Here is a 23419-nt window from a genome sequence, read left to right as displayed (position 1 = left end):
GCAGTACCACAAAGAATACTATATCCATAATAGTCTAGAAAATTATTTGTGACTCTAAGAAATGCATATATAATCTAGTGTCTATACAGCACAATACACTGTTTATAGAACACAATACACTGTTTATAAGAATCTAAAAGAACTTTCAAACCAAGACCAGTCCCTTTTCTATTACCTATTCCTTCTTATGCTTATGTTTACCAGCATCTAAATTGCCATTTTCTATCTATAAAAAATGTTATAGGAGAGAAAATTATCTTATTTTTAGAGAAAAGGATTCATTTTTTACAGCAATTCAAAGTACCATCCTCCATCTCCCCTGAGTATATTGAAATTGTTACTGAAAACAAGTCAAAGATGTAAATATGCATTAGTCATCAGGGAAATGCAAATCAAAACCACAAGATACCACTTCACACCCACTAGGATGGCTAGAATCAAAAAGTCAGATAACAAGTGTTAGTGAGAATGTAAAGCAATCTAAACCATCATACACTGCTGATGGGAATGAAAAATGGTACAGCCACCTTGGAAAACAGTCTGGTAGTGCCTCAAATTATTACCATATGACCCAGGAATTCCACTCCTAGGTATTTACCAAGAGAAATGAAAATATATATTCACAAAAAACTTGTACATGAATATTTATAGCAGAATTCTTCATAATAGCCAAAAGGTGGAAACAACTCAAATATCACTCAACAGATGAATGGATAAACAAAATGCGGTATATCCATTCAATGGACTAGTATTCATCAATAAAAAGGAATGAAGAACTGTTACAAGCTATAATATAGATGAATCTTGAAACACGGTGTGAAATAAATGAAACCAGTCATAAAAGACCACATATTATATGATTCCTTTCATATGAAACTCCAGAATAGGGAAATCTACAATGATGGAAAGTACATTAGTAGTTCCTTACTACTGGGGATGGGAGAAAGGGGGCAATATGGGAGTAAGAACTAAAGGGTATGGGCTTTCTTTCTGAGGTGATAAAAATTTTCTAAAATTGACTGTGTTAATGGTTACACATATCCATAAATATACTAAAACCACTGAATTGTACACTTTAAATAGGTGAAGTGTATAGTATGTGAATTATATCTCAAAGCTGCTAAAAAATGTAAATATGAATAAGTTAAGAACACAAAACTGACTACATAATCACAGTTATAGTGTTTAAAAACAAATTTAAGCTGTATTATATTTTAGTTGCTAAAGTTCAATTGCTACTAACCTAATTTTTAGGCTTGAAACCTGATAGACACCTTTAACTCTCCCTTGTCAATCATTCTCTCATGACCAACTAATCACCAAGTACCAATGATACTTTTTTAATTTTATTGAAGTACAGTTGATTTACAATGTTGTGTTCATTTCTTCTGTACAGCAAAGTGACTCAGTTATACACACACACACACACACACACACACATTCTTTTTCATATTCTTTTCCATTATGGTTTGTCACAGGATATTGAATATGGTTCCCTGTGCTATACAATAGGATCCTGTTGTATAATATTATATTATTATAATATATATATTATATTATATATATAACTGCAAACTCCCAATCCTTCCCTCCCCTACTCTCCCTCCCCCTTGTCAACCACAAGTCTGCTCTCTGTAACTATGAGTCTATTTTCGTTTCATAGATATAGTGATTTGTGTCATATTTTAGATTCCATATATAAGTGATATCATATGGTATTTCTTTCTCTTTCTGACTTACTTCACTTAGTATGATAGTCTCTAGGTCCATCCATGTTGCTGCAAACGGCATTATTTCATTCTTTTTTTATGGCTCAGTAATATTCCACTGTATATATATACCACATCTCCATTCATCTGTCGATGGACATTTAGGTTGTTTCCATGTCTTGGCAATGGTAAATAGTGCTGCTATGAACATGGGGAGGGGTGCATGTATCTTTTTGAATTAGTTTTGTTTGGGTATATGCCCAGGAGCGGGATTACTGGATCATATGGCAACTTTATTTGTAGTTTTTTGAGGAACTTCCATACTGTTTCCCATAGTGGCTGCACCAATTTACATTCCCACCAACAGTGTAGGAGGGTTCCCTTTTCTCCACACCTTCTCCAGCATTTGTTATTTGTAGACTTTTTAATGATGGCTATTCTGATTGGTGTGAGGTGGTACCTCACTGTAGTTTTAATTTGCATTTCTCTAATAATTAGCAATGTTGAGCATCTTTTCACATGTCTATTGGCCATCTGCATATCTTCTTTGGAGAAGTGTCTATTTAGGTCTTCTTTTGGATTGGCTTGTTTTTTTGTTGTTGAGTTGTATGAACTGTTTGTATATTTTGGAAATTAAGCCCTCGTCAGTCACATCATTTGCAAGTATCTTCTCCCAGTCTGTAGGTTGTCTTTTCGTTTATTTTTTTTACTTAATTTTATTTTTTTTTATTGAAGTATAGTTGACTTACAATGTTGTGCCAATCTCTGCTGTACAGCAAAGTGACTCAGTTATACACATATAGACATTCTTTTTTTTAAAAATTCTTTTCCATTATGGTTTATCACAGGATATTGAATATAGTTCGCTGTGCTATACAGTAGGACCTTTTTGTTTATCTTTTCATTTTATTTATGGTTTCCTTTGCTGTGCAAAAGCTCGTAAGTTTGATTAGGTCCTACCTGTTTATTTTTGCTTTTATGTCTATTGCCTTGGGAGACTGGCCTAAGAAAACATTGGTACAATTTATGTCAGAGAATGATTTGCCTATGTTCTCTTCTAGGAGTTTTATGGTGTCTTGTCTTATATTTAGGCCTTTGAGCCATTTTGAGTTTATTTTTTGTGTATGGTGTGAGGGTGTGTTCTAACTTCATTGACTTACATGTGGCTGTCCAACTTTCCCAACGCCACCTGCTGAAGAGACTGTCTTTTCCTCAGTGTATATTCTACCAAACATACAAAGAAGAACTTATACCAATCCTTCTCAAACTCTTCCAAAAGATTAAAGAGGAAGGAACTCTCCCAAAAATATTTCATGAAGCCACCATCACCCTGATACCAAAACCAGACAAAGACAACTACCAAAAAAGAAAATTACAGTCCAATATCTTTGATGAATATAGATGCAAAAATTCTCAACAAAATATTAGCAAACTGAATCCAACAACACATAAAAAAGGTCACATACCATGACCAAGCTGGATTCATGCCAGGGTCACAAGGATGGTTCAACATTCACAAATCAATCAATGTGATACACCCCATCAACAACAAAAAAGGACAAAAACCACATGATCACCTCAACAGATGCAGAAAAAGCATCTGGTAAAATTCAACAGCCATTCATGATAAAAAACCCTTAGGAAAGTGGTATAGAGGGAACATACTAAAAGCAATTTATGACAAACCCACAGCCAATATAATACTCAAAGGTGAAAAGCTAAAAGCCTTCCCACTAAAATCTGGAACAAGACAAGAATGCCCACTCTCACCACTTCTCTTCAACATAGTATTGGAAGTCCAATGATTCTTCCACCATAATCTCTAACTCTTCCATGTTCTATGCTGCCATCCTTAGTCTGGGCTCTGTTACTTTATGTACTATCCCTGTTCTTCTTACTATTTGCCTCTTCCAAATTAGCAAACAATGCCAGTTTTTAAACCCAATTACAATTTTCTCAATATCATCCTCATAAGGTTAATGTCCATCAAATCAAGTTTGAACTTCCCCTACCAGGATTCTGGATTTTCCAATCTGCTCCCACCTCTATCCACCACCCAGCCTCATTTCCTAACACATTCAAAAGGAAAACACCTCATTCAAGGCAGAGCTGTCTCTTCACTGTCCCTTATAAATTCTACATGCATTCATTTCTCCGCCTTTTATCAGGCTACTCTACTCTGAATGCCTACTCTCCACACTTATCTATATCCTACAAATCATTCAAGATCTATTTCAAAGCCCCACATCACCCATGAAGGATTTGTGGAGAACTCCAACTACAAACGATTTCTTGCATTTCCTAGCCCCTTTTAGGACTAACTGTCTGTGCCACTTATCATAGCATTTGATTTACATGCCACTCATCTAACATTTGATTTATATGCCATGTATTTTAGTATTTGATCTACCTGTCACATATTTTAGCTTTTGATTTACCTACTATCTTATTGTATGCCATTCTATTATTCCATACAGAAACACCTTTCTTCAATAAGACTATCACCTCCATAAGACAAGGCCTATCACTTTTTTGGTATCACCAAGACCACACAGCACAGTGTTAGACCCAAAATACCCTCCCAAATTTATAGAATTACTTAGCTATTTTGAGATTAATTTAACTAAACAGTAACTGATCATCACATTTCCCATTATTTTGCTTATTTTCTACTATAAATGCAATTAATAAACCTAAAGTCTAAAAGGTGAATACAGTACCTTTTCATACTGACAGACAATTACATTATCTGTGTCAAACAGGTCCGGCACATCCTGCTCACTAACATCATCCCCAGAATTTAAAGGGTCCTAAAGATGAAAGATACTCACATTAATGAATGTCATGACGCTTTGAATTTTTTAAAGACAGAGGGACATATTCTCTCCCTCCAAGGACACAGAATAGTACTGTATTTAAAAGTCAAACAGCCTGAGTTTGAATCCCAACTTAGTCACTCAATAACCACAAGACTGACCTTTGGCAAGCTACTAAAACTCCTTGTATCTCAGTTTTCTCATCTGCAAAATGAGGACAGTAATAAGACTCATAAAACCCATAAGGCAGTGGTAATATTAAATAACAAAAGGCAGTAAGATTTAGTATGGTACCTGGCACATATGTACGGCACCATAAATGATAGTTAATACATACCACTTACATGCTTCTTAATTATCACATTCCACAAACATTTCACGGCATTTATTAGGATTAGAGCAGATATGATATGCTTTTACCCTAGCTGCCCTCTTTACCTCCACTCCCATCCCTTAAACCTCTCACTACCTCTAGTTAAGACCAACAAATATAGTAGCTGATTCCTAAATACTTAATACTGAGTTAAATTACAGTTTAAGAAAGTTTAAATACTAGATACAAATAAGTCTCATTTTAAAGACAAAAGACAGGATTAACCTTAATTGTTATTCCTCTTGGTTCCAAAGTATATTAAAGTACAAATGCTATAAATTTTAAAAAGTTTCAGCTCAAAAATAATCCTTACCTCTTCCACAAGGTCTACTTGAGGGTCTTCATTATCACTACTGTTGGCCATTGAATCTTCATTTGATATACTGCTGGCTTCTTCAAGTACCTTCAGGTCTCCTGCATCAGTAATCCCTAGAAATTTGTTCTCATCTACATCTCTTGTACTTCCTATTTCATCATTGGAAGCTGTATCTCCAGTTCCATCTATTTGAATTATCTCATTAATATCATCATCAGTTACCTGAAGGCTTAAATCCATCTGAGAATTAGAATCCTAAAAAGAGAAATAAATGCAATAAAGTTTTTTCCTGTCAAACAAGGTATATAAAACATTGGATCACACAAAATATAAAATTACTTAAACAGTTCACAAGTGGCCTCTGAAAACATATTTCTTCCCTGTCAGATGATATTCCCTAATTTTGAATTTTAGAACATCCCTAGCATTTCTATATAAGATGGGAATAACTTTTAAGTTGTAAATAAAGTAAACCCACTTACAGTCATACATAGACAGCAAATCAGTTGACTGTTTTCAGATAATATTTACCAGTTTTTATAAATACTATCTTAAATTTATATACCTCTTAGGTTTTAACTATTTTATTTTAAACAATAATTCAATGAAGTAGAAAGGACAAGTGACATTATATATATTTATATAAAAAATATAAAGGATTGTACTAACTAGAATAAGCCAAATACAAAAGGACAAATATAAATCAAAACTGACAGAACTGAAAAGATTAACAGACAAATTCACAAACATAGTTGGAGAATTCAACATTCTTCTTACTAATCAATAAAAAAAGCAGACTGAAATTCAGTAAGAATGTAGAAGAACTGAACAACACAATCAATCAGCATAATCTAATTGGCATTTATAGAATACTCCACCCCAAAATAGCCAAATGCACATTCTTTTCAAGAGCACACAGAATGTTTACCAAGATGGACCATATTCTGGATCATAAAACAAATCTTGGCAAATTTCACACATACAAAGTATGTTCTCTTAGCACAAAGGAATTAAACCAGAAATCAGTAACAGAAAAATCTGGAAAATCCTCAAATATTTACAAATTAAACAACACATTTTTAAATACGCATGGGTCAAAGAAGAAGTCACAAGGGAAATTAAAACATAATTTTAATTGAATGCAAACAAAAACATTACATTTCAAAACCTGAGATGTAGCTAAAGCAGTGCCTAGAGGGAATTTATAGCATTGCATGACTATATAAGAAAAGAAGCAAGTCTCAATCAGTGGCCTAAAATTCTACCTTAAGAAACTAAAAAAGAGAAGACCAAATTAAGCTCATAGCAAATAAGGAAATAAAGATAAAAAGAAAAATACATGAAACTGAGAACAGAAAAAGTCAATTAGACCAAAAGTTCATTCCTTGAAAAGATGAATAAAAATGAAAAAATGTAGCCAGACTAACAAAAAGAGAAAAGAAACGATATTACTAATTAAGGATAGGGTGTCACCATAGATCCCCAAAACATTAAAAGGATAAGGAAACTGTTTTAGATCATTGGGCTGCTATAACAAAATACCATAAACTAGGTATCTTATTAACAATGGAAATTTATTTTTCACAATTCTGGAGGCTGAGAAGCCTGAGATCAAGGCACCAGCAGATATGGTATCTGGTAGAGCCCACTTTCTGGTTCACAGACGATGGCTTCTCACTGTGTCCTCATATGGCAGAGGGGCTAGGGAGCCCTGTGGGGTCTCTTATAAGGTAACTAATCCCATTAATTGAAGACTCCATCCTCATGACTTAATCGCCTCCCAAAGGCCCCACCTCCTAATTACCATCACCTTTTGGGGGTTAGGATTTCAACATATTAATTTGGGGGTTACATAAACATTCAGACTGATGTAAGGCAATTTACAAAAATTGTATGGCTGTATAGTAGCAATAAACAATTGGAAACTGAAATTAAATAACAGCACTATTTAAAGCAGCAAGAGAAAAGCAACTCATCACATACAAGGGATCCTCGGTAAGATAACAAGCAGATTTCTCACCAGAAACTTTGAAAACAAAAAGGCAGTGGTATGACATATATTTAAAGTGCTGAGGGACTTCCTTGGTGGTCCAGTGGTTAAGATTCCACGCTTCCAATGCAGGGGGCATGGGTTCGATCCCTGGTCAGGGAACTAGGATCTCACGTGCCATGTGGTGTGGCCAAAGAAAAAGAAAAAATAATGAAGTGCTGAAAGAAAAGACTAAACTAGGAATTCTATATCTGGGAAACTGTCCTGCAAATAAGGCACTTCCAGATAAAAGCTGAAGGAGTTTATTACTACTAGGTCTACCCTACAATAAATACTAAAGAGAGTCCTTTAAATCGGCATGAAAGGAAGCTAGACAGTAATCTGAAGCCACACAAAAATATAAAGTTCTCTGGTAAAGATAAATACAATGACAAATATAAAAACCAGTATTATCATAATTTTGGTTTGTTAACTGTACTTTTTAGTCCCCTATGAGATTTAAGAGATAAGAGCATTAAGAAACTATAATTATAAATCTATATCGAGTACACAATATATAAAGACATAATTTGGGACATCAGTAATATAAAGTGGGGGAGGGTAGAGCTGAAAAGAAGCAGAGTTTTTATATGAAATTAAAGGTGAGTTGGTATCAGTTCAAAATAGATTATTACAACTGTAAGATGCTATAAGTAATCTCCATGATAACCACAAAGAAAATACCTATAGAGAACACACAAAAGGAAATGAGAAAACAATCAAAATGTGTCATTACAAAAAAACTACACACAAAAGAATGTAATAAGGGAGGAAATAAGGGAGAAAATAAGGGACAAGAAAGCTAAAAGACACACAGAAAACAAAATAGCAAGAGTAACCTCTCCCCTATTAGTAATTACTTTAAACGTAAATGGATTAAACTCCCCAACCAAAAGCAACAGACTGGCAAAATGGATAAACAGTATCCAGTTACATGCTGTCTACCAGAGACTCACCTTAGGTCTAAGGACACACAAGGTTGAAAGTAAAATGATGGAAAAAGATATTCCATGCAAATAGTAACCACAAGAGTTGGGGAAACTATGCTAATAACAGACAAAATAGACTTTAATTCAAACACTGTTACAAGAAACAAAAAAAAAATTACATAATGATAAAAGAATTAATTCACCAAGAAGATATAACAATTACAAATATATGCACCAAACATCACAGCTCCTAAATATATGCAACAAAAAGGGAGAAACAACTCTGCAGTAATAGTAGGAAACTTTAATACTCCACTTTCAATAATGAATAGAACCACCAGACACAATATCAATAAGGAAATAAAGAACTTGAGCATGACAGACTAACTGTACCTAACAAACATATACAAAACATGCAAAATAGCAGGATACACATTTTTCTCAAGTACACACAGAACGTTCTCCAGGATAGGCCATAAATTAGGCCACAAAACAAATCTTAGTATTTAAAAGGACTGAAATCATACAAAGTATCTTTTCTGATCACAATGGAATGAAACCAGAAATTAACAGCAGAAGGAAAACTGGAAAATCCACAAGATGTAGAAGTTAAACAACAGTCTCAAAAAAAAAAAAAAATCAATGGGTCAAAGAAGAAACAACAACAAAAAATCTTTTGTCAAAAGATAAAAAAAAATCTCAAGACAAATGAAAACACAGCATACCAAAACATATGGGATTCTGCAAACGAAGTGCTAAGAGAGAAATTTATAGCTGTAAATGCTCATATTAAAAAAGGAGAAAGATCTCAAATTAACAACCTTAAGGAACTAGAAGAAGAACAAATAAAGCCAAAGCTAGTAGAAGGAAGGAAATAATAGCAATTAGGGCAGAGATAAAGTAAAGAATAGAAAAACAGCAGAGAAATTAAACAAAACCAAAAGAGATCAATAAAATTTATAATCCTTTGGCTAGATTGATGAAGAAAAAAAGAGAGAAGACTCAAATAACTAAAATCAGAAATAAAGGAACTTTACTAGTGATTTTACAGGAATAAAAAGAATTATAAGACTAACTGTATGTCAACAAATTGGATAACCTAGATGAAATGAACTAATTCCTAAAAACACAAAACCTACCAAGACTGAATCATGAAGAAAGAGAAAATATTAATAGACTTATAACCAGTAATGAGAATCAATTAGTCATCAAAAACCTCTCAACAAAGAAATGCCCAGGACCAGATGGCTTCACTAAAGAATTCTACCAAACACTCAAAGAAGAATTAACACCAATCCTCAAAAATCTTCAACAAGGGAATTATCTGGCAGTCCAGTGGCTAAGACTTTGCACTCTCACTGTGAGGGCCCAGGTTCAGTCCCTGGTCAGGGAACTAAGATCCCACAAGCCACACAACATGGCCAAAAAAAAAAAAAAAAAAATCCTCAACAAAATACTAACAGAATTCAACAGCACATTAAAAGGATCATACACCATGACCAAATGAGATTTATTCCTGAAATGCAAAAGTGGCTCAACATATGAAAAATCAATGTAATACAACACATTAACACATTGAAGAGGGGAAAAAACGACAGTCACCTAAACTAATGCAAAAAAAGCATTTGACAAAATTCAACACCCTTTCATGATATAAAAATAAAAACAAACACTCAAACTAGGAATAGAAAGAAATTACCTCAACATAATAAAATTGACCTATGAGAAACTCTCAGCTAACAGCATATTCAATGGTGAAAACTGAAAGCTTTTCCTCTAAAATCAGGAACAAGGCATGGATGCCCACTCTTGCCACTTCTATTCAACATAGTACTAGATGTCCTAGCTAGGGCAATTAAGCAAGATAAAGAAATAAAAGGCATCCGAATTAAAAAGGAAGTAGTAAAACTGGCTCTGTTTGCAGATGACATAATGTTCTATGTACAAAACCCCCAAAATTCCACACACACACAAAAATGTTAGAACTAATGAATTCAGCTAAATGTACAAAATACAAAACAACATACAAAAATCAGTTGCATTTCTATACACTAACAATTAACAACCTGAAAACAAAGTTAAGAAAGCAATTCCATTTACAAAACCACCAAATAGAATACTTAGGAGTAAACATAACCAAGGAGGAAAAAGACTTGTTCACTAAAAACTACAAAACATTGCCAAAGGAGTTAAAAATGATACAAATAAATGGGAAGACATTCCATGTTTATGGATTAGAAGAGTTAATATTATTAAAATGTTGATACTACCCAAAGACAACTAAGATTCACTGCAATCCCTACCAAAATCCAAATGACATTTTTGGTGCGAATGGAATAGTAAAGCATCTTGAATTTCAGATGGAATCTCAAGGGACCCTGAATAACCAAAACAATCTTGAAAAAGAAAACACAAGTTGGAGGTCCCATTCATCCTGATTTCAAAGCTTGCTACAAAACTACAGTAGTCAAAACAGTGTATTTGCATAAAGACAGACAAAAGACCAATAGAACAGAGAGACCAGAAATAAACTCTCACATATATGGTCAAATGATCTTCTACAAAAGTGACAAGATCATTCAACAGGGAAAGGACAATCTTTTCAACAAATGCTAAGAAAACTATATATCCACATGCAAAAGAATGAAGTTGGTCCCCTACCTTACACCATATACAAAAATTAACTCAAAATGGATTAAAAAGTTAAACGTAAGAGCTAAAACTACAAAACTCTTAGGAAAAAAATCATAGAGGAGAATCTTCATGACACTGAATTTGGGAATAATTTCTTAGATATGATACCAAAAGCATAGGCAAAAAAAAAAAAAGATAAAATGGACTTCATCAAAATTAAAACCTTTGTGCATCAAAGGACACTATCAACAAAGTGAAAAGGTAACCCACAAAATGGGAGAAAATATTTGCAAATCATATATCTGATGAGTTAATATCCAGAATATATTTTAAAACGCCTACACTCAACAACAAAACAAAAAACTTGATTTAAAAATGCGCAAAGAACTTAGACATTTCTCCAAAGAAAATATACAAATGGCAATAAGCACATGAAAAGATGTTCAGTACCACTAATCATTAGGGAAATGCAAATCCAAACCACAATAAGATACCACCTCATACCCATTAGGATGGCTATTATCAAAGAAAAAAAACAAACAGAAAATAAGTGTTGGTGAGAATGTGGAGAAATTGTGCACTGCTGGTGGGAATGTAAAATGGTGAAGCTGCTATGGAACACTACAGTAGTTCCTTAAAAAATTATAAACAGAATTGTCATATGACCCAGCACCATATCTGGCTATATATTTGAAAGCAGGGAATCAAGGAGACATTTGTATACCCAAGTTTATAGTAGCATTAGATACAACTGTCAAAAGGTATAAGCAATCCAAGTGTTCATGGATGGATGAATGAGTTAACAAAATACGGTATATACACACAATGGAATGTTATTTAAGCATAAAAAGGAAGAAAATTCTAATATATGCTACAACATGGATGAACACGAGACATTATGCTAAGTGAAAAGGGACACAAAAGGACAAATACTATTTGACCTCCTGCTTTGAGATACCTATAGTCAAATTCATAGAGACAGAAAGTAGAATGGTAGCTGCCAGGGGCTGGGGGAAGATACAAATGGGGAGTTATTGCTCAATGGGTACAGAATTTCAATTTGGGAAAATAAAAAATGTTCCAGAGATGGATGGTGAGGACTGTTGCACAAGAATGTGACTGCACCTAATGCCACTGAACTGTACAGTAAAAAATGGTTAAAAGGTAAATTTTTACAATAGACAAAATCAATGGTGTAAACTGTCAAGTATGTGGTAAAACTGATAAAGAGTGCTGGTGGCAGGAAAAATTGCACAACCTCTTGAAACTATTGTGGCAATGTACTTGAAGAACCACGGAAATTTTTAGCTTTTTTCCTCAATAATCCTATCCTTGAAAATAATATTTTTAAAATTAATGCAAATGAAGCTTAAAATATAAATAACGTTGTGCTTTATGGTGTGTATTATTATTTATGACAGCACCCAAAACCATGAGACACTTAGATAAAAATAGAATATGTGCAATATATGTATGTTGAGAACTATAAAACTTTAAAAGTCAAAGACCTAAATAAAAAATGTAGCAATAAATTGGAAAACTCATTGTGAAGATGTTAATTCTCCCCTTGTTGATCTATAGATCCAACAAAACCCATATCAGAATCCCAGCAGCTTTTTTTGTAAAAAATGACAAGCTCATTCTAACATTTATATGGAAAAGCAAAGAATTAGAATAACCAAAATAACTTTGAAAAAGAATAAAGTTAAGAAACTCAGGGCTTCCCTGGTGGCGCAGTGGTTGAGAATCTGCCCGCCAATGCAGGGGACACGGGTTCGAGCTCTGGTCTGGGAGGATCCCACATGCCGCAGAGCAACTAGGCCCGTGAGCCACAACTACTGAGCCTGCGCAACTGGAGCCTGTGCTCCGCGACGAGAGAGGCCACAACAGTGAGAGGCCCGCGCACCACGATGAAGAGTGGCCCCCACTTGCCACAACTAGAGAAAGCCCTCGCACAGAAACGAAGACCCAACACAGCAAAAATTAATTAATTAATAAACTCCTACCCCCAACATCTTCTTTAAAAAACAAACAAACAAGAAACTCATACTCTCTGATGTCCAGACTTACTACAAAGCTGACATAATCAAGACAGTGTGGTGCTAGTGAAAAGATAGACACATGAATTAATGAAACAGAGTGGAAGTCCAGATATAAACCAACATACATTATGATAACTGATTTTCATTAAAGGTGAACGTGCTTTAAACACTCAATGCGATTTAGGCAACTCAATGGAGACAGGGTAGTCTTTTTAACAAATAATGCTAAAACAACTGAATATCCATATGCAAAAAAAAAAAAAAAAAAAACCTAAACCCTAACCTTGCACCATACACAAAAATTAACTCAAAAACGGATCACAGTCCTAAATGTAAAATCCATAAAGTTTTTAGAAGCATTCAATGATTTTCACAACCTTTGGTTAGATAAGACACATTAGCAGAAATCAAAAGGAAAAAAGAATAAATTAGACTTCATCAAAATCACAAACTTGGGCTTCCCTGGTGGCGCAGTGGTTGAGAGTCTGCCTGCCGATGCAGGGGACACGGGTTCGTGCCCCGGTCCGGGAAGATCCCACATGCTGCGGAGCGGCTGGGCCCGTGAGCCATGGCCGCTGAGCCTGCGCATCCGGAGCCTGTGCTCCGCAATGGGAGAGGCCACAACAGTGAGAGGCCTGCGTATCGCAAAAAAAAAAAAAAAAAAAAAAAAAAAAAATCACAAACTTCTCCTCTCCTAAAGCAGCAAGGACATGAAGCAACTACAACTCTTACCCATTGGTAGCAGAAATTTGCATTCCACCATACACTGCTGCTGGGAATACAGCCACTTTGGAAATGAGTTTGGCAGTTTCTTATAAGCATACAGGTATCATATGACCTAGAAATCCCACTCCTAGGTATTTACTCAAAAGTAAAGAAAACCTAAGTCCACACCAAAAAGGAAGGAAGGGAGGGAGCGAGAGAGAAAGGAAGGGAGGAAACCCACAAACCCACACATGAATGTTTTTAGGGGATTCATTCACAAATGCCCAAACTGGAAACATCCAAATGTCCAAATGGTGAATGGATAAACAAATTGTGGCACAATGGAATATACTAATATATGCAAAAACATGAATGAATTGTGAATATATCATATTAAAGTTACATAATGCATGATTCCATTTGTTTGACATTCTGAAAAAGGCAAGCCTATACCAAAAGAAAACACATCAGTGAGTGCCAGGGACCAGATGTGAAGGGAGGGTATTGGCTACACAGGGGCCTAAGGGACCTCTTTGGGGTGATGGAAATGTTCTGTATCTCAACTGTGATACTGGTTATATAACTCCAAGTGTTTTGTCAAAATTCATATGTACATCTAAAAACTGTATACCTAAATAAAGGTGAACTTTACTGTATGTAGATACTACCCCAATAAATCTGATTGTGTGAAAAGTAAATTATGATAAGGTTAGTCCTGGGCCTAAATCACATGTTGGAATTGGCTTTTCATGTTAATAGCAACAAGTACTGAAAACCTTAAACCGCAAGATCTTTTGTTACAAAATGAATCAGCGCTCCCATGGTACTTTACCAGATTAGTATAAGCTTATTAAGGAATATTAAAGATTCCAGGACTCTTGTAATTGAATTCACGTAGCATCATCTTATTTTACCTATATCAGTGAGGTCCTCTTTATTCTGGGAAAGGAGTAAGATTACAAATCCAAATTTAATATCAATAACTGCAAAAGAGTTTCGTCACTTTCAACTTCTTTCTTCAGAAGCACTTCCACCAAGCATGAGAAAGTTCATATGATTATCTGACTCCAATCTCCTTTTCCAAGGTGGTAGTTTAACCAAAATAGCAGGCAGTTTTGCAGCAACATCCATAATTGATACCGCAGGCCCATGAATAGAAAGATTTAAGCCTTTCATATGGCAAACATCCACTACATAGATCAATGAACTCCTCCAAGTCAAATTGTTATTAGGAGGTCTCCACTGTCTCTCAATAGTTAATGTCTCCCCAAGGATCAATTAAGGGCTTCAAGTACTGTCCCTTGAAAAGCCATAAAAAATTTGCATTAAAAAGAATAGAACATTTTCCCCACACTTTTTGACAAATGTCTTGGAAAAGATAATGACTGGAAATTAAATTGGAAATCATTAAATCAATTTAAATCATTAAATTGGAAAATTTAATAATTCAATTAAATTCTAATGCATTTGAGTGTCACGGCAGCCGACAAAACTTCTTTTAGAATTATTGGCTGGGTCTCAGCACTAAGGTATGCCATGTGCTGAAAAAGACATTGAAATGCTCTCTCCACTGAAGCAGCAAAACCATGTGTTGCCAAGCATCTCAGGGGCTCCATCAGTACAGAGAGTACCAAACTCTGTTAATCTATAAAAACTTCATTATTACAAAGATGTCAGTTTCCAGTTTCAAAAAAAGGTCTCACAACACAGGAATTTTTTACTGTGCCAATGTGCAAATATGATTAAAATCAGATGTCGGCTGCCCTGAGAAGTACTGGTATTTTTATCCTGCTGAATGTTAAAGAAAAGTCACTGCTGATTCTTCTATGAGTTCTGGCTGAACGTGAAGAAATGTCAACAGTTCTAGTGCAGATGACGTCATCTGACAGAAGCACTGCTTTAGTTTTCTTTCTCTGCTCTAAACAAACCAGCTCAATGACTTCCAAGATTCTCAGCTTCACCCAAGGTCTTTTCAATTGCATACAGCTTCTGTGGCTGGGCAGTACAATGAGCAAATGCATAGGACGCTTCAAGATAAAGCTTTATTTGCCAAATACAGCTTCCAACCTTTTCAACTTAAGCTTTCCCCTAATGAAAGGACAATATTTTTCTAATGGTTGGTAAGGACTGATACAACTTCATATGCATATGTGGGAATAAAGATAAAACAGGAGAAGCCTAAGCTATAACATATTTTCTCTTCACATTTTCAAACTAAACTATGTGAAATTCAGTTGCCTATAATCATAATGGAAGGGTACATCTTTAATTCTTAACAGAAACTTAATCCAGCTATCTCCCACAACATAATGGCAATAATGATTATATATTACCTAACCATGTACAGTAGCATCCCATGCCACTCTACTCTTATTTGGGATGAAATATACCTCAACATATTCTGACAAATACAAAAAAAAAGTATCTTGTTAAATTGGCTTTTTTCCTCTAAAGAAATAAAAATGTCATGTATCTTGTTAAATTGGTTTTTTTCCTCTAAAGAAATAGAACTGTCACATACCTGGTTTAAAAATCTGATTTAGAGATATTCATTTAGAAGTAGCATACAGTGACTCAAAAAAATATGTGCTCAATTAACAGAATCATGAATTCAAATAACTATTGGTATGATATTTTATCTTTTAGAATAGTATCAGAATGGATTGGAAAATAAAAGCTCTTAAAGTTATATATTCTCTAATCCCCTCACTCCATCCATTTTTCATTCATAAATTGATATTTAGCTAGATCAGTCATTCTTAATCTTAACTATGTATTACAATCACCTCAGAAAACTCCAACAATAGTAAGTGGACCCCACTCCAGACCAATTAGATCCATATCCCTTGGGGCAGACTTGAACATTTTTTTAATGCCCCAATAATTCTAATATTTAGCCAGAGTTGAGAACTATTGAGCCAAGTAAACTAGTCATAGATCCTCTTCTTTTAAAGAGAATATATATATGAATATATGTGTGTGTGTGTGTGTGTGTGTGTGTGTGTATGTGTGTGTGTATTCTTAGGTGTTGGGTACACAAAGATTAATAAAATGTACCTCTCAATGCACACAGGACATTTTAATGCATCTCTTAACTACATTATGACAGATACATACATAAGGTGCTATGATAACACAGAAGAGATACATCCAACCTAATAATGAAAGGGGAGAGGGCAGATAGAAAGGTATTAAGTAAGATTTCTGGAGGAAGTAATAAATGGGTAAGTAGGAATTAACTTTGTTGTTTCCTGCCTCTCTTTGCTTTTGTTATCCCCTCTGCTTTGTGCCTGTTTTTTCTGCTGCCATCCTTTCTTGCGGTTAACACAGATCATTGCTCACAGTTTGTTGTTACCAATAAAGTAGTAGGCATGAAATAAAGAGCAAATAAGAAACTCTGGCCAAAAAAGAACATGGAGGTCCTCATATGCCACATTAAGAATACTGACCTAAAAAAAAACAGACTGCCAGATATTTCTCAGGCAAAGATAGGTTTATTCAGGATCAGCAGAAATGTGGGGTGTGCAACCATGGCGAGCCACATGCAAGTCCCCTCGAAGGAAGAAAGCTTATATAGAGAAGAAGAGGAAGTTGGGAGGGCTACAGTAAACAGAGTCCACAGCTCTTCATTGGTTAAGTTGTTGTCAGGATAGAAGCAGAGTCTTCTAGTTGGGCTCTGCTATTGTCACAGGGCGTGAGAGTGCCCTCCTCAGGTCTCCCAACTCTATTTAATTGAGATTTCTGTTTATTAATTTTTTTTTCAAGGAGCTTAAATTTTATCCTGTAGCTGATAGGCAGTCAGCGACATGTTAAGCAGGCTGCATGCTGAGTAAATCTATGGTAGCCATGAGGAGCAGAGGTCATAGCTAATACTGAGCTCTTACCATCTGCTAGGCAGTATACTGCTGGGCACTTCACACTGATTATCTCACATAATCCTCCCACCACCACAATTCTATGGTAGCTACTATTATCTTTATTTTACAAACGAGGAAATAGTAGCTTGCCCAAGTCATGCAGTTATTAAGGGATAGAGAAGGAATTCAAAACATTTCTGATCCCTGAAGCCTTTAACCTCTAGGATGGATGGATTGGAAGGAGTGGAGTAAGAACCAGCAGAGACTACAGGCTAATAAATTAGTTAGAAACTATATTGTCCCAATTGAGAGACAATTAGGGCAATGGCAGTAGGGATGGAGAAGAGGAAAAAGATTCCAGAAATATTTGGTTTTAAAAGTTGTCAAAAGTTATATGATTCAGCCTTTAAAAGGAATGAAATTCCCATATATGCTACATGAATGACCCTTGAAAATGTGCTAAGCAAACTAAGCCAGTCACAAAAGTACAAATATTGTATGATACCACTGACGAGGTACCTAGAAGTAGTCAAATTTATAGAAACAAAAAGTAGAAGTTACCAGGAGCTGAATGGAGGGGATAATGGGGAGTTATTGTTTAATGGGTACAGAATTTCAGTTTGGGATGATTAGAAAGTTCTAGAGATGGATAGTAGTGATGGTTGCACAATAATGTGAACATGCTTAATGCCATTGAACTGTACACCTAAAAATGGTTAAAATGGTAAATTTTATGTTATACCGAGGTCCCTTGAACAACATGGGTTTGAAATGCGCAGGTCCATTTATACGTGGATTGTTTTCAATAAATACATACTACAAGGTCTGTGACTGGTTGAATCCGTGGATGCGGAGTCACGGATACAGAGGGTTAACTATAAAGTCAGACGCAGATTTCTGACTGCGTGGAGCTCAGTGTCCCTAACCCTTGCACTGCTCAAGGGTCCACTGTATATACTTTACAAATTTTTTTTTCAATTTTTAAAATAATTTTTAAAGGACTTCCCTGGCAGTCCAGTGGTTAAGACTCTGCACTCCAGTGTAGGGGGCACAGGTTCGATCCCTGGTTGGGGAACTGGGATCCCACATGCCACGTGGCGTGGCCTAAAATAAATAAATAAAAATAATTCTCGGGCTTCCCTAGTGGCGCAGTGGTTGAGAGTCCGCCTGCCGATGCAGGGGACACGGGTTCGTGCCCCGGTCCGGGAAGGTCCCACATGCCGCGGAGCACCTGGGCCCGTGAGCCATGGCCTCTGAGCCTGCGCGCCTGGAGCCTGTGCTCCACAACGGGAGAGGCCACGACAGTGAGAGGCCCGCGTACCGCAAAAAAACTAATAATAATTAAAATAATAATAATAATTCTCAAAAGCACATGACATAAGGAGGATGAGGGGGAAAGGGGGCCAAAAAGTCATTGTAGTCCTTAGCTTGGGAGACCAGGTGGGCAGTGGTACTATGCAGTATCTCTGATGAGGAAACAACAACTTATTATAACATTCAGGGAGAGCTGTCTAGAAAGGAAACAGACATGAGAATGAAGCTCAAGGAAATAACTGGGCTGAAAATGCAGTCATCAACAAGCAGGTCATAGTTAAAAACCACGATAATGCATGAGATTGCCCAGGGAAACCATAAAGTAAGAAGAGAAATGGGCTGAGGATAGAACCTTAGGAAACAGCAAGGTCAGATAAAGAGGAGCTCACAAAGGAGATAAGAGGAAGCAGTCAGAAAGGTAAATAATTAAAAGAGAAGGTAGCAGAAATGATAATATTTGGGAGAGAGGGCAATGAAGATGGCGGGGAGAGCCAGCAAGAAATAAAAAGGAGCTGGAGAAGGTACACCACCATACCCATTTCTCTCCTTCTGCTCCTACTTTTTGCAGTTCCAATGAAGACCTGAGTTTCTAATTTTCTATAGCATTATAAGATTAGCAAACAAAATTCCTACACTGAGGAAAAACTTAACATAGTAATATGCACTTTAAAACAGGAACACGTCAAAAATTGTCAGGAATATATTTTATGAAACAGTAATAATGCTAAACCTGCATAAAAACTTAAGATCTCTGGCAGTCTATACAGGAAAAGTAAATAAGTAGGGCTAATTGTAACTTGCTTTAAGCAATAAGAATTTCTGAAAAGCTACTTATAGAGAGCTATTTATAAAATTTTCTGAAAATTAAATCAGCATAAACTTTACCAGATTACTATTTTAAGTTAACCTACAGTAAGTTTTTTAAAATGTTATAAATTAAATTCTTTTGACTGTTTGGATGTTTGTGTTTTAAACATAGATTTTAAAACCAAGCAACAAGTTATATGAAAAGTTATCTAATATATCACATGCCCATAAAGCATAATAGCACTAATCTAAAGCTTATTATGGTGACAGAGCTATTAAAATCTCTATATACATCTCTGATAATTCTAAACATTATGAGCTTGGTTTTATGCCCAGTTTACAGACTTATGACTGAATTTCAGAGAGCAACATTACCTAGCTTGCTTGTAAGTGGTAAATCTAGAATTTGAACCTATTGTGGCTTTAAAGCTTAAACTCTTAACCACTAGCCCCTAAACAATCCTTAATCTCCCTTAACTAATCTACTTCCCCATATCAGAACAAAGTACAATGTGACATCTAATACGTAAGTAGAATAAGTCCTTGAATCATCACACCAGAAATCTTCGAAGTTCATACAGAGTGCAGGAGAAAAATGCCTCTAAAAGTTATATTCCAAGTGATAAAAACAAACGCTTATTTTACAGTTATTTTCCCTCAAAACCAAATGTTTCATAATTATGAGTTTATCCTCCATTTCTTGATTTTATATATTATGTGAAAAATATAATGAACACTCAATAAACATTTTAAACTTAATACATTATACCAAACTAAACCAAAAACAGACTTGCTAAAAGATTTTGAACAGGCTTCATCAAACATCTGAAATATTCTAAAACAAGTCAAATGGTTTCTGATAGACATATTCTTTGTTCATTATCCTTCACTGTACCCTGTACCTTCCCCTTCTATCTAGAAAAATGTTAAGGTGACACTTAACTACTACATTGCTACAGATTTGTACAGCGGTTCTAAAGGACCACTAAACCATTAGCTAGAGACACAAACCTTTATTTGTCATATGTCACTAAATTGTATAAATGGAGTTAGCTGTAAGACATAATTTTACATTTGTAAAAAGATAATGCAAGATTTTTAAATTTTACCATGTGAAATTCTCCATGAATCTTTCTGCCATCACTATGAATTCCTTGGAAATTAATAATGTAAACCTATTTTTAATATGGAAGGCTAATTAGGAGCTATTTTTTAGTGGTTTGAATTCCAAAAGAAATTAAGTTAACTAGTATTTTAGCAAACGGAGAAACAAAGTATTTACTAGCAAGATAATTCCTCATGTAGAGAAAACTTTCATATGGGAGTTTAAGAAAATTAGGTAGAGCAAGAAAAAAAATACTTTGAACCTCTTTTGTATATTAAGTATGACAATGAATTACCTCAAAACACTCATTTAATTACTAGAATGCATTTCTGAATCTTAAATTTTATCTGCAGACACAATGTAAGGGAGAGGTAAATGGATTACCTTAAAACAAATGCATTTTCTTTAAAGAAATATTCTAATTCATTAATTGAAACTAAAAGTTTAGAAATACTGAGCATTTAGTTATACTAAAAATAATAAAGGAAGAATCTTCTAAAGGGAAAAACAAAACATGCTTTTGAGTAACCTTACAGTTTAAAAAAAAACACTCGACATCTAATCACTGGCTACTGTTTATCTCCTAATTCCATTAAATTGAACATAGAACTACCTTCTTTGAGAGAGGTAGGCTGCTGGGCTCCTCTGTATTTCTTGGCTGCTTTACAGAATCACATCCACACATCCTATTTTTAAGAACACGAAGCTGAACATCAGGCGTGTGCTGGTGCTGAGCCCCCTGAGGGCCTGTGGACAGGGGCCCACCATGCAGATTTTGAGTCATGCTAGCTGAAACACTGAGCACTGGCTCCACATTAGAATCCATCTGAGAGAGCTGTGGAGGAAATACAACACCTGAAAGGCTGATATACTGAGAGTTTTCCGTCTGACTCAGTAAAGCTTCAGACATGATTTTATGCTGATTTCCAGGATGTAAAAGAGTATCACCAGTAGCATTTTCTAAACGTTTCCTATCCACTGTCCCAGAACGAAGAACTACAGGTTGTTGGAGCACAGTTTCCATTCTCTGTGATTTTTCAGTAGTTGCTTGAAGACACCATGGGTTTAATTGTGGAATACTGGTCTGTATTATTGAAGGCTGCCCAAGCTGCTGAAATACTTGCTGAAATGGATGCTGAAGAATACTTGCTCTTCCAGAAGTCTGTGTCACCATAATTGGTACATTAACTTTATAAAGGTAACCTTAAAAAGAAGAAAACAAAACTGTAAGTATAACAGAATCCTAATTTCCTTTAAATTTCCTAAAAAAAAAAATCTCATGCACAGGAGGCTAGGAGGAAATATGTCAATATGTTAATAGTGGTTACCTCTAGGAGTTTTCCTTTTATTTTTCAGATTTTTTGTGTTTTCTATAATAAATATATATTACTCTTATTTTTTAAAATTAAATATATCTTGCTTTAACTCTAGCCATTTCCCACTATTGCTTATATGGCACATTTTGAGACACATACAGGCTACCAATATTTATTCCATGAACCTCTCCCATTGTTTAATAAATTACAGTCTTAACGACCCAAATTGGGATTTTAAGAAACCTAACCATGGAGAATGTATTTCCTATAGTTAAGATGTAAGATACCATATAACAACTATAAGACAAGGATATCCAAAAAGGGTTTAATAATTTCCAAAGTTATCAAATTTCCCCCCTCTTTCCTTTAAAATAATACTAATCAGAAGAAAGAAGAAATTTATTTTTTGAGCATTGAGTCAGGTGCTTGCTTAAACTCTGTAACAACCCAAAAAATAGATATGATTCTCTTTCAAATCAAGAAACAGTTCTTTGAAAAGCAGAGGTTAATCTCCAAATTTTTCAAATATTCTTATACAATCTCCAATAAGAAAGGAGGCAAAGGTTGATAAATCTAATCTTTAGCTTTTCTTGATTAAAGCTAGCCAGGACACATGTGTGTCAAAATTCAGGTAACTGACTTGAATTAGAGAAAACCTATATAAAGCATCTTACACAATGTTGGGATGAGAACTGGAAGTGAAATATAGGACAAGCTTAGTACCTGCCTTAGTAGACAGGCTTAGTGTATTTCGTGGTAGACTGCTTCCATAACAATAAAAACTACCATTTATTATTTTTAAATAAGTTTTATTAAAAGTTCCTATAACTTCAATAACTTGTGGTATACAGTTTATTTAAAATCATGAAAGTTAAGACCCAGAAGTTAGTACCAAAGCTAAAAACAAAATATTTTTAAACTATACTCTTACCAGATGCCATCTGTAATGTCACACCTGCTGGTACATGAACAGGATAACCAGGAAAAGTAAAGTTTGCACTGGAGTTTGAGGTGCCCTAGATATGAAAATTTCATATTAGAAAGTTAGAAAAAGGTTTTACTTGAAGCTTTTTTTCCTGATCTTACGGAGGATAAAAAAAATCTGATTAAGGTCAACAGGACAATAGTAGCACTTAACATTAGGGCTGAGTTCTCTGAATAAAACAACTTTTTAATATTTGATTTAGATCATCTCATTAAAAATAAAAGGAATTCTGGGCTTCCCTGGTGGCGCAGTGGTTGAGAGTCTGCCTGCCGATGCAGGGGACATGGGTTCATGCCCCGGTCCGGGAGGATCCCACATGTTGCGGAGCGGCTGGGGCCGTGAGCCATGGCCGCTGAGCCTGTGCGTCCAGAGCCTGTGCTCCGCAACGGGAGAGGCTGCGGCGGTGAGAGGCCCGTGTACCGCAAAAAAATAAAAAATAAATAAAATAAAATAAAAGGAATTCTGTTCTATGGCTATTAGCA

The 23419-nt window shown here is 35.2% G+C and overlaps 1 protein-coding gene across 7 annotated transcripts in view; it reads right to left on the bottom strand.

Annotated features, from left to right (window-relative positions):
* GTF2A1L (general transcription factor IIA subunit 1 like) overlaps positions 1-23419 on the bottom strand; it is a 63752-nt gene that overhangs the window by 3703 nt on the left and 36630 nt on the right. For all 7 annotated transcript variants that reach the window (XM_032652044.1, XM_032652043.1, XM_032652045.1 and 4 more), the window contains 4 exons: positions 22884-22968; positions 21250-21839; positions 5212-5469; positions 4430-4519 (listed from right to left, as the gene is read on the bottom strand). In XM_032652044.1, coding sequence (XP_032507935.1) covers positions 4430-4519; positions 5212-5469; positions 21250-21839; positions 22884-22968 — 1023 coding nt within the window. The remainder of the gene's footprint in view (positions 1-4429; positions 4520-5211; positions 5470-21249; positions 21840-22883; positions 22969-23419) is intronic.

Source organism: Phocoena sinus, chromosome 13, assembly GCF_008692025.1.
Source record: "Phocoena sinus isolate mPhoSin1 chromosome 13, mPhoSin1.pri, whole genome shotgun sequence".
NCBI classification, from domain to species: Eukaryota; Metazoa; Chordata; class Mammalia; order Artiodactyla; family Phocoenidae; genus Phocoena; species Phocoena sinus.
The sequence above is the reverse complement of the archived record's forward strand: the minus strand, read 5'-3'. Positions and strand labels throughout refer to the sequence as shown.